At 36.2% G+C, this 16,835-nt stretch overlaps 1 protein-coding gene across 17 annotated transcripts in view; it reads left to right on the top strand.

Moving 5' to 3' along the window:
• Positions 1–16,835, top strand: part of kst (spectrin beta chain, non-erythrocytic 5 kst) — a 242,070-nt gene that overhangs the window by 189,693 nt on the left and 35,542 nt on the right. For all 17 annotated transcript variants that reach the window (XM_045767218.2, XM_069317861.1, XM_045767217.2 and 14 more), the window contains 16 exons: positions 334–558; positions 2,169–2,351; positions 4,234–4,406; positions 4,567–4,793; positions 6,003–6,190; positions 6,971–7,173; positions 7,835–8,348; positions 8,692–8,823; positions 9,411–9,545; positions 11,075–11,489; positions 12,640–12,773; positions 13,018–13,274; positions 13,545–13,731; positions 13,879–14,079; positions 14,218–14,448; positions 15,137–15,451. In XM_045767218.2, coding sequence (XP_045623174.1) covers positions 334–558; positions 2,169–2,351; positions 4,234–4,406; positions 4,567–4,793; positions 6,003–6,190; positions 6,971–7,173; positions 7,835–8,348; positions 8,692–8,823; positions 9,411–9,545; positions 11,075–11,489; positions 12,640–12,773; positions 13,018–13,274; positions 13,545–13,731; positions 13,879–14,079; positions 14,218–14,448; positions 15,137–15,451 — 3,720 coding nt within the window. The remainder of the gene's footprint in view (positions 1–333; positions 559–2,168; positions 2,352–4,233; positions 4,407–4,566; positions 4,794–6,002; positions 6,191–6,970; positions 7,174–7,834; positions 8,349–8,691; positions 8,824–9,410; positions 9,546–11,074; positions 11,490–12,639; positions 12,774–13,017; positions 13,275–13,544; positions 13,732–13,878; positions 14,080–14,217; positions 14,449–15,136; positions 15,452–16,835) is intronic.

Here is a 16,835-nt window from a genome sequence, read left to right as displayed (position 1 = left end):
TTTATTGGCATCTCTTTGTTTACCCTTTTGCATTTTCCTTCCTCCCCTCCTTTTATTCTTTCCTCACTTTACCATATTTTTGTTGTCTTTTACCTTCTCTCTCTCACTTCCCTATTTTTAACTGTTGCCTTACCTTTTTGTTTTACTTTTTTTTCTTCTTCCTTTACAATATCATTCCTGTCCCATCTTTTTCCTTCCCCTTTTTCGTTTCACCTTTCCTCATTGCCTCTCTCCACTATCCTTCAGCTTTTCATTCTTTAAAAAAAACAATTCAAACAATAGAAGTATAATTTGGCATAAATATGAAATGGTGTACTAGTAACTCTTCGACAGTCTCGGGACCTACTCAGCTGGTCAAGCGACTTAAGAACAACCATGAAGGCCGAGGAGAAAGTCCGAGATGCTGCAAGCGCTCAGGGTTTGAAGACCGAACACGAACGCATCAAGGCTGAAATAGAGGCTCGAGAGGATGAGTTCAGCAAAGTGGTTGAAGCTGGTGGTAATATGGTAGAGGACCGGCACTATGCATGTGTTGAAGTTGAGGAGAGGGTGAATAAGGTAAAGCAGCGCTGCACTCGTTTTTTATTTCTCTCTCTCTCTCTCTCCGTAATTTAACTTATTTAGCTGTAACTACACTGTTAATTCCTTGAAACCTGCTACATCAGTATAATAAGGTTTGTTGATTTTGCTGCCATGTTTGAGCATTAGACATTGCTTGAACAATAAAAAATTATCTTTTACTGCTATGTTAAACTTTTGTCAACTTTTGTAGAAAAGTATATATATATATATGTATATACATGTCTGTATATTTGACTATTTTCTGAATCCTAAAGTTGTCTCTAAAGTCTGCTGTATGCTTTATTCTGATAGTGACATTTAGCAGCACTGCATGTTGCCATATTCAAAAAAATAATACTTGTCAAGGCTTTTATTTAATTAGGCAATGAACAACATAAAAGTATAGCACAGCATCACACACATCTCCATAAAAAACAGCTGTATCTATCATGGTACTTAAATACATCCTGCAAAACAGTTACTGCTAACACCTGTTTCTGGAAGGGCAAATGTTTAGTTTACATTTTTTCTGACGGATGTTGCAAACTGGCTAAAATCGGTGACACGTAGGAGTCAAAAACTCTCATGTGAAACTGAAATTCTCATGAAAGATATCTCAAAAATGTTAAAGTATAGTTCCAGTTAACATATACTGTACAAAGGAAAATTGTGCCGCAAAACAGAGAATGGGGATAATTTGAGAGATTAAAGGGGAATACATGTGGGGTGCTTCTATCTAACATTGACTATGGAAGAGTGAGGCATAGCCAAGTATCAGATAACAGAATGAAGATACTCTGTGACATAATTTGTGATCTAGAGAATTCTTTTTACCACTGAGAAAACTTTGATACAAAGCTGCATACAAAGATCTCCATGCTTCATGGAAGCGAAACCTTAGCTTCACGGGCGAACCCAAATACTTTTCCACTTTAAAACTACTGAAGTGCCACTAGCAATTGCCCAAGATTATCATTAGATGACAGCATGATAATACTGCCTAATATCGACTATAATCGGGCAGGGTCGGCAAGCTCACTTGAAGCCCAAAATACCCTAATGGCTCAGGTAAGTCGGGACAAAGTGGAAGAGAATTGGAGCAAATTTGGAATGTGATGGAAAGTGGCATTTCAATGCTCATGGTGGTTTTTGCTTTACCTGGGCTTTGAGAAGTGTGAAGTGGAAATAGAGAGCTGCCTGTACAGGTGAAATAAAAATTGCACCATTCAGTGAAAGATACACAGGTTGATAGCACTCTTATTCCATCCCTCTAAGGAGAAAATTTTGGCTCTATTTCTGTATACAATTCTTTACATTGTTTGATGTCAACAACCTGGAATAAAAAGGGTTACAGTTTCCAGGTATGGTTACTGTATTTCTTTTGCTTAACTATTTTATCATGTATTTACCCCCTAAATCAAATTTTATTTAATACTCAAATGTCTAATACTATCACAATGTTGGTTTTGAATGGATCTATAAACAATGTTGTTTTTAAGTATTTGGACTTCGTTCATTACATTTGTGTAAGTAAACGTCCACATAATTGCAATCACCTTTTGTTTATAAGAATATTTGTCCCTGATTATGTATCGTTTAAAATGCAGGTTCTCGATGAGCGAAACAAACTTCATGCAGCCTGGCAACATAAGAAGGTATATCTTGATCAGTTGATTGACCTGCAATTCTTCTTGAGAGATGCCAAACAGCTTGACACAATAAGCAGTACACAGGAAGCTGCGCTCTCATCTGCGGATTTTGGAACAACTATTGAACAAGTTGATGCTCAGGTTAGTATACAAGTTTACAGAATGGGTATTTATGTACAACTGAATGGGTATGTACAACTCGTGTAGTAATATTACTATTAAATATTTTTCAGTACTTTAAGTGAACGGAAGATCCACTTAATGGATCAGGACAGATATGTTGGGATGATCGACTTAACTTGGAGACCTGAATGTGATTTTTTATAATATTGAAGATGTCAGTAATATCTTTGGAAGTTTCTGGGTTAGAAAATATCGAAAGTTTGTACAGTACTTTACAAAAAGTCTGGAAATTGAAAAAAAAAGTAAAAGCCATGTTCAATTTCTATATGGCTTGAAAGCCTCTCAATTTGTCTCAATGTTAGGCTCATAGTGAAGTACATTATTTTAAATTTAGACTGTGGTGCAATTGTTGCTATTTTTTAATCCTCTGGCACATTATCACTATTCCTTGCCTTCTGGCAAATTGCCCACTCCCACTGTTTCTTTTTCTATACAATATTTAAAAAAGTCTCATCCTCAACACCTGCTTTCATACATTTCTGTTTCTTTATTAATGTAATCATCTCTTCATTAGGCATATAGGCTCATTCAATCTTTCACACATCTAACCAACAGTCATATCCTTTCATATTCAAAAGGTATTATCACTTTCACTCTTTAGATTCAAAGTGTTCTCACCATCTACTACTCATCTCCTCTTTACCATTGAGCATTATTCCATGTCTGTCTTCAACTTTCTCAATTACTTGTCCAGTAATTGCTCTGCTACATGTATTTAATTCTTCCTCCTCAAGAAGAATTAAATAAGTTCATTCAAAGTTTTTGGGCACATGTCTTCTGGAGCCCAGTTTTTCTGGGGAAAAAGGTAACTCCCAAGTTATCTTACCTGGGTCTCATGTTGGTGGCTTCAGATGGGCAAGTTGTTTCTTCACTGTATAGACCCTAACCTTAGGGAGGAGTTTGTGATTGTTAGGAAAGAAGGCATTAAGTTAATGTGAAAAGCACATTTTTAAGCATATACCTTCTTTGCTGCCGTGCTCCCTATGTGTGCCAAGTCGGTTCCTTGTTAGGAAGTACTGGCTCGAGTCTGGAGGACAGAGGTGAGTACTTGCCTAGTTGTGCTTGCTGGGGTCGAGCTTCAGCTGTTTGGTCTTGCCTCTCAACTGCCAGTCAACTGGTGTTCAAGTTCCCAAACCTGTTGGGCTGTATCATAACTATATTTGAAATTGCGTGACGTTTGCCTTTGCCATATCACTTTTTAGTGCATTTCATTTGTGCACTACTGACACTGAAAAACGTCTTTCAAATATGTCTGTGACTTACTTGGGTACCAAGTTTACATCTATGTTCCACTGTTTGTGTACCTTTCATTCTAAATAACCTGTCTTTATCCTGTCAGTTCCTCTACTGTGCTTCCTCTGGATGGTCAGCCAAGGTAGCCAAGCAGGCCATCTGGTACTAATTAACAAAAGCCCACCCTTGGCAATAATTCATGGTGCAGAGGGATGATTTAATGGACTTTCGTTTTGAGTTTCGTGAAAATAATGTTTGTCTTTCAATACAGGTCAATCTGACCTGTATTGATTACAATATTCATTGCCTTTTAACACTTACGATAATACTTAGTTGGCCATTCAGAGGCTTGGGGCTCGCACTGGAATATGTGTAAAGCAAAATATGTGGGGACTGGTTGAAGAGTTCTTTGTGGTTCTCACTCCGGAATGTTTTCCCCTGCCTTAATATATATATGATCTTGTTTTAAGACCACAAGATCTTTGGGAGCAGATAAATGATTGTTTAAAAAGGTGTCTTACATAGAAACTAAAACACACATTTTTGTGCATTATACCATTTATTACTTTATTAATAGTATAAATTAATGAAAATTATTTTGTTATAGGTAAAGAAGCATGATGCCTTTGAGAAACTGGTATATGCTCAAGATGAGAAGTTAGAAACTTTGAAAAACCACGGATCAAAGCTTGTTGAACAGAACCACTTTGACTCTCCTCACATAAAGAAGCGTATCGATGAGGTCGTGATGAGACGGGCCAGGGTCAAGGAAAGTACCAAGTAAGACGGACAAATTTGTCAGTTTTAATTGCTTTATGGTAATGGTATTAAAAAGGCAGATTTTGCTCTAGAGGCAATGAACTTTGAAAATAATTGCCATGACTATATTAATTCCATTAGCATTTGTGGCATTTTCTTAGTTTTTGTTTCTATTTCTCAGGGCTCGAAAACATCAGTTAAAAGATGCTCATCTCTACGCACAGTTTATTAGAGATGTCAGTGATGCAAACATGTGGATTGATGAGAAGGCCAGCCACCTGGAAGCAGAGCGTCTGAAAGGAGAGGTGACGAGCTTTGAAGACAAAGTGAGGAAACTTCAGAAGCATCAGGCATTCATGGCTGAACTTCAGGCTCATGAGTGCAGCATAAAGGAGATAACAGAGAAAGGTATGAGCAGATAAACAAGTTTATAATATTTATATATTGATGTAATGATAGTATTAGAATTGTCTTTTGGTGTACAATAGTGTTACTAATTATGACGAAAGGTGTAGTATTGGTCTTTCTCTGCCTGCTTTCTCCCAATCCTTCTCCATTGTATGTCTGTCTGTCTTCCCTTTGTTTAGTGGAATAAATATCAATATAATATTATAAGATCAGTTACACTTCATACAACTTTAGTCAAACTAAAATTTAATTGCGGGGAGGGGGGCTGATGGCCGAGTGGACAGCGCTCAGTATTCGTAGTCCTAAGGTTCCAAGTTCGATCTCCGGCAGAGGCGGAAACAAATGGGCAGAGTTTCTTTCACCCTGATGCACCTGTTCACCTAGCAGTCAATAGGTACCTGGGAGTTAGACAGCTGCTACAGGCTGTTTCCTAGGGATATGTAACAAAAAGGAGGAGACCTGGTCGAGGACCGGGCCGCAGGGACACTAAGCCCTGAAATAGTCTCAAGATAACCTCAAGAAACACTCAATGTATTGGTCCCCTATGATTCCCTTGTTACAACTTGTAATAAAGTTACATCTTGTTGTAACATTTTTATGAGGTATTAAAACATTAACACTTGCTATATTGGTTGTTAAAATTGTGTTAAAATTTGTTCTAACGTTGTAGCAATGTCGTAGTTTGGTCGTGTGTTTGGCAGGAGGGCAGAGGCCACCATGCCTCAAAGCATTGGGGGTTCCCAGGTTAGACAGTACCCGAGTATCTTAAATTTCATTTTAATTTAGCTCACGTGGAAGTGAAGCATTTACTAATGTGAGTTAGAACATGTAAAAGAACACAAACATGGTAGAGATGCATGTAAAAGAGAAAATATATAAAGAAGAAAAATAATTTTATTAAATAGGAAAATGTTGATGCTAGAAAAATTAAGTCATCCACAAAGTGGAACTGAAGCATGTGTAAAAAAAATACTTTTTGGTTTGGGAAGTTAAGTTTTTCTCCCCATGGGAGTACTTTCTTGGGTGACCTGGACTATTCAGAAGTCTACCTGGTAAAGTTTTTTTTGGTTATATTCTTGCTTCTGTTACTTGAAATGAACATACATTAAGAGCTGTAATGCTGTACTTTATGATCATTCATTTGCAGCATTAGGTACAAGAGCTTTATAAAAATTTTTTTAAATATATAAAGTTATATTGTCTTAACAGGCTCGATGTTGGTAAATCAACGGCATAAGTCATCTGCACAGGTGAAAGAGGAAGTGGACCATTTGGTTGAACGGTGGACACAGCTCGTATTAGATGCTGAGAATCACTCTCGGGGTCTAGAGGAAGCTCAAGATATCCTGGAATTCAATACTCAAGTTGAGAAGGTGGATGCATGGATTAGAGACAAGGTAAATATGGTACTTTGCTACGTCACTGGATACGGGCTGCAGTTGTACAGTTATATAATAATATGAGCCAACGAGTTGTCTAAAAATTAGGTAATGTAGTGAGGGGTAAGAACTGTAGAGGCATTAGTCTTCTAAATTTAGTGGATAAGGTATGTGGGGGAGAGGGGAAAAAGTTATTAGAAAATTGTGGAAGATAATTACAAATTTAGTTAATGATGAAAAATTGTCCCTAGTGGAAGAAGTTTATGGATTGGATAATTTCTTTAAAATATACAGTAGAGAAAGCAGGTGACAATGATAAGATGTATATGGCATTTATGGAGTTGTAGAAAGCATAGAATAACATAAGAGAGGGTCTGTGTGGAGTAATAAGCATACATGTATTATGGAATTGATAAAATATTATTAAATACCGTGATGAGTATTTGGACAGGAAATAGAGCATTTGAGAGTTAATGTTGAGTGACATAACTGACACAAATCTAGAAGTACACCAATATGTCTTGAGGGAGGATAAGAATGTCAGAGAAAGGTGTAAACCTAGGGTGTGCGTGCATGCGATAAAATAACACATGATGAATTATGATAAATTAATCATAGATATCTTGTCTATGATAAATTGCCATCTTAAAAGAAAGTCCTAAACAAATATTTTTAGAAAATTGAATAGCATTCCTGTTGTTGGTGTATCCTTGCCATTTAGGGTATAACCTTTATAAAGTTGTGTGCTTACTTTTATTATGAGATTGACTATTAATGCTGCTTTCAATTTTTTCATAGGAAATGATGGTGCAAGTAGGAGATCTTGGAAAGGACTACGAACACTGTATGGCTCTTCACCGTAAGCTGGATGATGTGGATTCTGACATGCGTGTTGATGATGCACGCTTCACAAATATCAACAAATTGGCAGATAAAATAATCAAGCAGGGTTGTGGTGACAATAAGGCTGTTCAACAAAGAAAGAGTGAATTAAATCACAAGTGAGGCTCAAAATAATCTAAACTTGTTTATTGGTATTGAAAGACGCAGTTAGTTAGGAGAGCAGATTCGTAAACTTGAAACGGCACTGGCTGTTGATTCTAGTTGGATGGGTAAACACAAAAGTTTTGTCAGTAATAAGATAGCAGCTAGTTACAGATTCTCCTCCTTAGGACATAACATTCCCATGGGAAAGTTGATGTGGGTGAGGCAGGGGAGGGGGGATGGTAAGATTGAGTGCTCTGATGACCTTGAGGGTGCAGTTATGCATGATATTTCTGCTGACTAAAAGATATTTTTTTAACCCTGTTTCAACATAGTTTTATTATTATAATTATTATTATTATTATTATTATTATTATTATTATTATTATTGGGAAATTCCACTAGGGCAGTGAGGTGGATGAGAACCTACGAACTTGGCATTGCCAAGCTGAATACTCTACCACCGGTCACCTACTCTAGTGGTAGAGTATGCGGCTTGACAATCTGAGGTCATAGGTTCGTGTCCTCCTATAGTCAGTGGATTTTCTCGTTTGTATAAAATCAAGTTAATGAGATTTTTGTGTTATTATTACTATTATTATTTATTTAATTATTTGTATTATATTATTTTTCATTTATTTTTATTAATTATTATTTATGAATGATTATTTTTTGCAGGTGGCGTGCACTTAAGGGAGCTATTGATAGGTACCGTTCTGACTTGGCAGGAGCCTTGGAAATACATGCTTTTAACAGGGATGTGGATGACACTAAGGACCGCATTAGTGAAAAAGCTGTAATCTTAGCAAATGAAGATACAGGTAAAGACCTCACCCAGGTTGAAACCTTGCAAAGAAAGCAAGAAACAATAATTCGTGACATGACGGCAATTGAAAAGAAGATAAAACAGCATGAAAAAGATGCTTATAACCTTGCAAATAAGTACCCAGATAAGAAGGATCCCATCCATGAGAAACAAGCCGAGGTGTTGGAGGCTTGGACGAGACTTTGTGAAGGGTCGCACGGAAGGAAGGAGAAGTTGATTTTGTCCTATACATTACACAAATTCCACACAGACTTGAGGGAACTAGAGAGATGGGGTGAAGATATTGTGAGCCGCATGAATGCAACACCATTACCAAGCAACACTGCTGAAGCCGAGATGTTGCTCCAGAGTCACCAGGAGAGAAAGGTAAACATTAGTTATTGCAGTACAGTATTTTGTACCTCTGTACACTGTACGTGATTTTTATAAGTTGAAATAATATTGTATTTATTCTTGTCATTTTGTTCATTGTTTCTGTGGGCCTATCTTTGACTTTCCTCATATTGCAGCACCATTAATGGTCTTCCATGTAAGCTTCTCCAAACTGTCATTTGTTTTATAATTTTCTTGTTTGATATTTTATTTTGGATTACTAATGCCTTGTCTATTTTTGAGACATGATAATATAAAGACGAAACACCTGCTGATGGTGTGTAACTTCTGACAGTGTTCCAGTATTAGCTACACTGTATGCAATATTTTTCTTCAGGCAGAAATTGATGGTCGCAAAGACGTTTTCAAGGCCTTGCAACGTTTTGGGAAGAAGCTCATTGCTGATAACCATTTTGCAAAGGAAACTATTCAACAAGACCTTGAAACATTATCAGAAGTAGAGAACAAGGTAAGGTTGCTGCTGTTCCACACTTATTTGTTCATAAGGTTGCTGTTGTTTAGCGAGTCATTATAAAATGTAATAGTACTGAGCATCCATCAGTCAGCTTAGTTAATATGATTATTACCCCATTGAGTTCCATTCATGTACAGTAATAATGGTCGTGGACTTAGCATTTTACATCTTGCCACAAAGTATTCTACCTATGTTATTGATACATGGACATTTTGCTGTAATTGTTTGTTACGTAACAGAAAAACTGTAGACAATCTGAAAGTCAGTCAAGATTTTTTCTGTATCTTCCTAATGCATTTGCATGTGGCATAAGAGCTTTGATGTGGCATTTATTTATTACAAGCCTTATTTTGCAACAGTAACGTGATCTCGTGTTGAATGTGCCCGTCAGTCCTTGTATCAATTAAGGTTAAAAATAGGGTTTCCCATTTTGCTTTTATTTCCATTTTTTAAAATTTGTAATTGATAAAACTTGTTGAATGCACCAAGTCTTAATACTTATGTACAGATTACTTTTGTATATTAAATATGTTATATTATATTTATTTAAATTAATATTTCATTGTGTTTGTTCTCATCAGGTTATTGTCTATTGGAGTGACCGGCAAAAAGTTTTATCCCAAGCTCATCAGCTTCAAGTGTTCCTAGAGATGACTGAGCAAGCCAACTCCTGGCTTGCCAGTAAGGAAGCCTTCCTCAATAATGATGATCTTGGGGTATGTCCCTGAAGTAATTGTTAGGCATGAAGGATTATTAGTTTACCAGCTTGACAATGTTTTATTAGCTTGTGGGAATCAAAATATTTTCAAGAAAAGATGTAGTAATGATTTATGATTTTTACATATTTGCATAGTTTACCTCTTCTAATCTATCTGTGTAGTTTAGTTGCATAGTTATTTTGTTTCAGTCCAAACTGGTAAATATTCTTGCTATGTAATTTGTATACGTTGTAGTTCTTGTGTACCTTAAATCTTTAATTTTTGCTTTGCTTCATCAACATGCCACAGAGTGTAAACAGAATATATGAAGTAAGTAAACACAAGTTTGCTAAACCCTGCAAGTGTACTCACAGTGCTGTGGTCTTGTGCACGGGTCATATACTTCATAATGAATAACCTAGGGTTATACGTGGCACTTTGGGTTAGATAAATGTGGCACTATTCCTTAATGTAAATAATTAACAAATAGTTGTGTTAATTTAGGGCACTTTATATGTTTTTACTTGTGTGAGAGTGAGTTTACATTTCTATTTTGAGAACATACCCAGAAGAGAATTTGTATAATATATTAGATGTATAGTACATAACGTATAGTACGTATAGATGTATAGTAATGAAGCTGTTAAACCAAGCTCATCTTGAGCAAAATTATAACACCAATTTTTTATCTGGGTAGTAAATGCTATTTTCTAATTGCTTATGTCTCTAAGGTATAGAAAATGGCTATTGATATGACATTCTCAAATTTAGAAGTTTTTTTGAAAATACAAAAAGGGGTTTGCAACAATATTTTGGATATTATGAAGTTCCACTGTACTTTTATAATTAGAATTAGACCTGTACTCTTATGTTAACTTCCCTATTAACATTATTAATTTGATGCCTCATAATGCTATCAATTATTATTGGATAACCATTGTGACTTCACACAACTCGGGTACACCTTTCTAATTATGCGAAACCTGTCCCCCACTTGCACTACTTCCAACATACAAATTTTACAAATAATTGAATTGAATTCAGCCTTCTCCCTACATGCTCATCCATACACCCCTTCCAATTATCTTATCACATGTTTTTTTTTCTAAGTCCATAACTACCACGTTAACTATTTATTACCATAATTACCACTGCAGTGTTTTGCATACTTTCTCTCCAAGTCATCTCGGTGCAACTGTCTGATCCACACCCATTTTTCCACCGCAGAACACATTTTGCTCATTGCTTGTAAATTTCTTTAATTTCTTTTGATTTTCCAATCACTGGCCGCAGGCTGGGCTTGGAATAGAACAACTCCCAAAACCCTCTACAGTTGTGTTCCAGGTGTCTTGTTGTAGATTTTTCAGATTTAGTAAACTAACGCTTTTAATTCTTACTAAATTTATTTATGGTCTGCACATGTACTGTATTTAATTTTATTTTATGTAAATTTTAATTATTATAGTATTTTTATTGTAAATATACTATTTTAAACATTATTTTCTGTGTAATTATATATATTTAATGTACATAATTTCCTTCCATAGGATTCAATGGGATCTGTAGAAGTTTTAATAAAAAAACATGAGAGTTTTGAAAAAACATTTGAAGCTCAGGGTAACAAGATAGAACAGCTGGAGGTGTTTGCCAAGGATCTTCTCGACAACGACCACTACGACAGTGATGGAATTCGTCGTCGCTTGAGAGTGGTTACAGACAAGCGAGACAACCTGAAGACAAAGTCAAAAGTGCGAACACACAAGCTTGAAGAGTCAAAATCCTTACAGCAATTCCTCAGAAATATTTATGAGGTTGAAGGGTGGATTTCCGAGAAGTTGCAAGTCGCTTGCGATGAAAGCTACAGAGATCCTACCAATCTTCAGTCAAAGATTCAGAAACATGGAGCATTTGAAGCGGAGGTGCTGGCCAACTCTGGGAGAGTTACAGCTGTTACCCATGAAGGTAATTAATGTATGAATTACCTTTTATCAGGTAGACTTGTAGGTTTTAACGTACTGTATACTGTACTATATACATGTGTATAATATATTGTTGTTGAATATGACCGAAAGGTAAGATTAATGATTCTAACATGAATCTTCTCAATATTTCTTATATTTTTCTTTTCTTCACTGTCAAGGGAAAAATTAACCCTGCAAAATTAATTTTTTCACTTTAATATTGTCTGATGCCTGGGGATGCGTTTCGCAAGGTACACCTTACATTTTCAAAGACAATTTTACCGTGTATAACATTGGATTATATACTCTTTGGGTGAGGTGGTGGATGAATGCCATAACAAGAAGGTATTAATTGGGTATTAAATGTATCAATGAATAAATGGATCAGGGGTTATTAATTGAATATTAAATGTAACAACAGGTCAGCGTATATTCCTTAAGTAGGGTCATTGGATGCTGTGTCTGCGTTGGTTCTTGGTCTTGAAGTGGGTAGAATGTAATTGTGTTAGCTGGTTGTTGATTGCTGATCTAGATTTCTTAATATGTGGCTCCTCGCTGATATCCAGTCTCTTGCTGTCATTATACCTGTCGATTATTTCAGTGTTGCTTGTCAAGAAGTCTGGTGATGATCTGGTTGTGTTTGGAGATTATATGTTCCTTCATGGAACCCTGTTGTTTGTGCATTAATCACCTAGAGAGAGAGACGTTGTTTTTCCTATATACTGAGATCATTGGGGCTGACGGTTCCCAAGTGGGCACATGAAGGCATAGACGACGTTAGTCTCTCATAAGGCGTTTTCTTGATGTCTGGGGAGTTTTTCATAAGCAAGCTTGCGGTCTCTTTGTTTTTGTAACAAATTGTTAACTGGATCTTTTGGTTGGTGTCTGTGGGGATAACGTCCCTTTCAATAATATCTTTCAGGACTCTTTCCTCAGTTTTATTGTCCGTGGAAAAATTCCTGTAAAACAATCTAATAGAAATGGAGGAAAAGAGTCCTAAAAGATATTGAAAGTAACGTTATCCCCACAGACACCAATCAAAAGATGCAGCTAACAATTTACTAAATAAAAAACAATAAGACCGCAAAATATGTTTCGTATATATTTTTGTATTTTTTTTGTATACAGATATTAATTTAAATTTGTGGTAGGTGAGGGACTCATCTCTGGTGGTCATTATGCCGAGCAAGAGATCCAGGCTCGCTTGGATGGTCTAGAGTCTTTATGGAAACAGTTGCAAGATTCATCTCAGCTGAAGAAGGATAGACTAAATGAAGCATACCAAGTGAGTAAAAAAAATTAAGTAAATAAATTGGTAACTAATTCTTGATAGTTCTTTAGGTTGGCCTTGTTTGTCTTTAATTAACATGTAATAATGCTGCAGCATTATATATTTTTATCTTGATACTCGCTGCACTTTTTATTTATTAGTCATTTACAGTGTTTTCAAATTCTGATAGTTTCTTGCGGTATGTATTGTTGTAGAGCGATCTGAGGAGTTACTTTGGTAATGCTTTAACCATTTTCAGGCATTGCTTTTTAACCGAACTTTGGATGACCTTGAATCTTGGATTGACGATGTCGAGACCCAACTTCAGTCCGAGGATCACGGCCGTGACTTGACATCTGTCCAGAGTCTTTTAAAGAAGCACCAGCAACTTGAGGCAGATGTTGCTGCTCATCAGAGTGAAGTGGATCAAGCCAGAGAGGTGGCTCAGTCGTTTGCATCAGCTAATCATTTTATGAGTGAAGAAATAAGAGAGCGAGTAGAAGCTGTTACTAAGAGGTAATGATTACACTCATCTTAAGGTTTTTTTTAGGTAATGAACTGATTATTAAAATATTTTTGAACTGGGATGAACATTCTCTGCCTTGTATAATCAAAGTACTAAAGAATAACATTTAAAATCATAGACCTATAGTGTATATAAAATGTATAATGACAAATAAGTAGGAAGTAGGGGCCGAAAAGGCTATTGTCACTACTCATAAACTGTGATAGGTAAGCAGGTAACTTTAGGGGGAACATAATACTGACGTACACTGAAATATTCAGGTACAATTCTTTACACGAGCCAATCCACATCCGACACGAGAATTTGGAGGATGCCATGTTACTGCAGCAGCTGTTAAGGGATATTGAAGATGAGCTGCTGTGGGTGGCAGAGAAGGAACCCTTGGCAGCTAGTCAAGACCTCGGGTCTTCACTTACAGCTGTACAGAACCTCCAGAAAAAACACCAAGTGAGTTACAATATAAATTTATCTTTATGTAACATTACAAGTACTATTGTAAAGCTGATTTTACTCAACTTGTTTATCACCATTGAAGTGATATTAATAGGATTTTTTTTTTTTGGGGTTCAATTTTAATTGTTAAATATATTTCAGGCATTGGAAGCAGAAATTCAATCCCATGAACCAGTCATTAATAGTGTAAATAGCCGATCGCAGCAGATGATAAGATCTGGTCACTTTGCATCTACTGAGATTGAAACAAAAATCACACAACTGCTTTCAAGCTTAACACAACTGAAGGACACGGCAAGTGTGAGGCGGCTCAGACTCCTTGATGCTGTAGAGTCACAATTGGTAGGTCTTTCTTTTTTTTAATGTGATTGTTTATGGCCATACCTTTCAGGGTTGATAAATGTGGATATTAATCTTTTGTGAAGCATATTTACAAATCTCATTTTTCCTTGTTGGTAAAATTTAATCTTGTCTTCTCAGTTTTATACAGAGGCCAGTGAAGCCGAAGTGTGGATGAGAGAGAAAAAGCCACAGCTTCTGTCTCAAGACTTTGGAAAAGATGAGACCTCTGCTGGAGCATTGACCAAAAAGCTTGATAATGTTGCACGTGATTTGGAGAGTTTTAAATCCACTTTAGAGAAGCTCTCGGGATTGTGCTCCAAGCTTACAGAAAGGAGACATTTTGATAGTGAAAATATTTCCAAGAAAATGGTATGTATAAAGTTTTGGATTTTGTAATAGTATTTTTTCAAAATGACCTTTAGAGTGTTTCATGCTTTTTAAATGTTGTTTATTTAATCTTTAGCCATTTTATTTGGTACTATATAATGTATGTTAAAAGGTTACAAATTCTGTGTAATTCTTTACAGCAACTGAAGGAAAAAAGTATAAGCCAGAGTTTAACTTCACTAAAAGGTTACTCAATACTGTGTGTTTCTAATTACAATTTTTGTTTAATATAACAATACTGTATTTAAATATAATTTCCAGTCAATCATTAAATTCTTGGGATATTAAATTATTTTTTCATTGATCTTAGAGGAGACTTATCTCAAGTGACTTACAAGTCGATCTTGATGTCCAACTTACCAAAGTAGCAGCAGGGATATTGATTTTCAAACTATTGGAAGAAATGTATATACTAATCCATTAGTCAAAGAGTTCAGCTGCTTCATACTTTATAAAATTTAAAGGAAGTATTATGGTAGTGTTTAGGAACTTAGAGAAGAATTATTTGGTTTAATAATGACTCTGCTCATTATTGCATTAAGGTTGAACTTGTTTATTTTGCAAGAATCCCACCCTTGATAAGTGATAAACAATTTCATAGCTTGATATTAAATTATGGATGAAAAGTTTTATTATACAGTATTTATAAATAGAAATATTTGATGTACAGGATGATGTGACAGAAGAGTATGCCGAACTGAAAATTTTGAGGGAGAAGCGAGCCAAAAGGTTAGAAGAGAGCCACACATTATTTGCATTCATTCGGGAAAGCGATGAAGTGGGCGAATGGCTAAATGATCAGATGGCTATAGCAGCGAGTGAGGATTACGGGAGGGATGTGGAGCATGTTGAAATCCTGATCCAGAAGTTTGAGTCCTTCCTTAGTGCTCTGGCTGTGAATGAAGAAAAACTAGTCAGTATAAAAGGGAAGGCAAAAACCCTTTTTGAGGGTGGACATCCTGAGCCAGAGAGAATTAAGGAAAAGGTGAGTGGAAAATTGTTGTTCACCAGGGTGTACATGAATTTTCAATGCACTGCATATGTGTAATATGAATGTGAATAGCAAGTGACTTATTCAGCTACTGATTACCAGATGTGAAGAAAGTGTGTATTAAGATATACATTTGCTTATTTAATTCTGGATGAATAATAGATCTGGAATTGGTTGTCTGTCTTCTTGTGCTCTTGATGGTATAGTTGTGTGTTGCTTGTTGAAGTGTTTGGCTTTTCTCCACTAGTCTGACTCCCACTGGTCTGATGTTTTGTTTCCACCATAGATGTCCTTTGTTGCAAAATCTATTTGTGATTGAAATTAGTGAGCATTACCAGTAGAAACTTGTCTTATTACTGTCACTGCTTTTCCATTATCTTTAGGAAATTTGATTTACAATAGCTATTCCCTCGGTTCTATGTTATCCTGGTATTCTTGGATACCAAGATACTTTTGGATGTTCTTGGATTGTATACACAATCATACCTGCTCTGAAACTTGTGAATTAAGATGGTTTCCACCTGTATTTCTGGTTTCATTTGTTTAGCTGAAAGTACTGTCCTAGGAACTTCATACATTCGACTGATATGTTTCCAACTTCCACCTGTGTCCCCCTTTATTTTATTTGCCTTGTCCACCTTGTCTATTCCACAATATATACTGTGGTCATGTCTTCTCTGGTGTTTATTAATTCTAGTTTTAGATTTCCATTATTCTGTCTTCATAGCCTTGTTTTTATTTGTGGCACTAGTCGTGTTACCAGATTACTAGTTTTCTTCTCAAGTTTCACAAAGTGGGGATTAAATGCTGGCACTGCATATTCTAATAATGGTCTGACATAAGCTATGTTTAGTGCTGTGAAACATTATCTGTTTGTTTTTAAACTACTGTTCAGTACAGTGGAACCTCTATTAACGAGTGGCTCTATTAACGAGTTTTTCCAGTAACGAGCAAGCCACTCGCAGCAAATTTGTCTCTATTGACGAGCTCGCCTCTATTAACGAGTGAAACCACATGGCACTTCCTAGCGTCTCGCGGGTTCTCACAAATTCTCGGACGCCTCCGAAGCCAGTGTTGTTGTTGTATCTCACACGACAAGCATCCCTCTGGATTTATTTGAGCTTTTCTTTGGGTTTTTAGTGGTTTTGCGACTATAATTTGTAACACACGATGTCTCCAAAGAAGCTGCTTGCTAAAGATAGTGTTGTCAAGAGGAAGAAAGACACAATTACTGTGGATTTAAAGAAGGAAATTATAGCAAAGCATGAGTGTGGTGTCTGTGTGATTGATCTCACAAGGAAGTATGGCAGGTCCTCGTCAACAATTTACACCATTAGTAAGGGAATGAGGAGGTAAGGGAGGATGCTGCCTTTTCCAC

The sequence above is a fragment of the Procambarus clarkii genome, chromosome 89 (genome assembly GCF_040958095.1).
Source record: "Procambarus clarkii isolate CNS0578487 chromosome 89, FALCON_Pclarkii_2.0, whole genome shotgun sequence".
NCBI lineage: Eukaryota > Metazoa > Arthropoda > Malacostraca > Decapoda > Cambaridae > Procambarus > Procambarus clarkii.
This window is presented reverse-complemented; position numbering and strand designations above follow the sequence as displayed.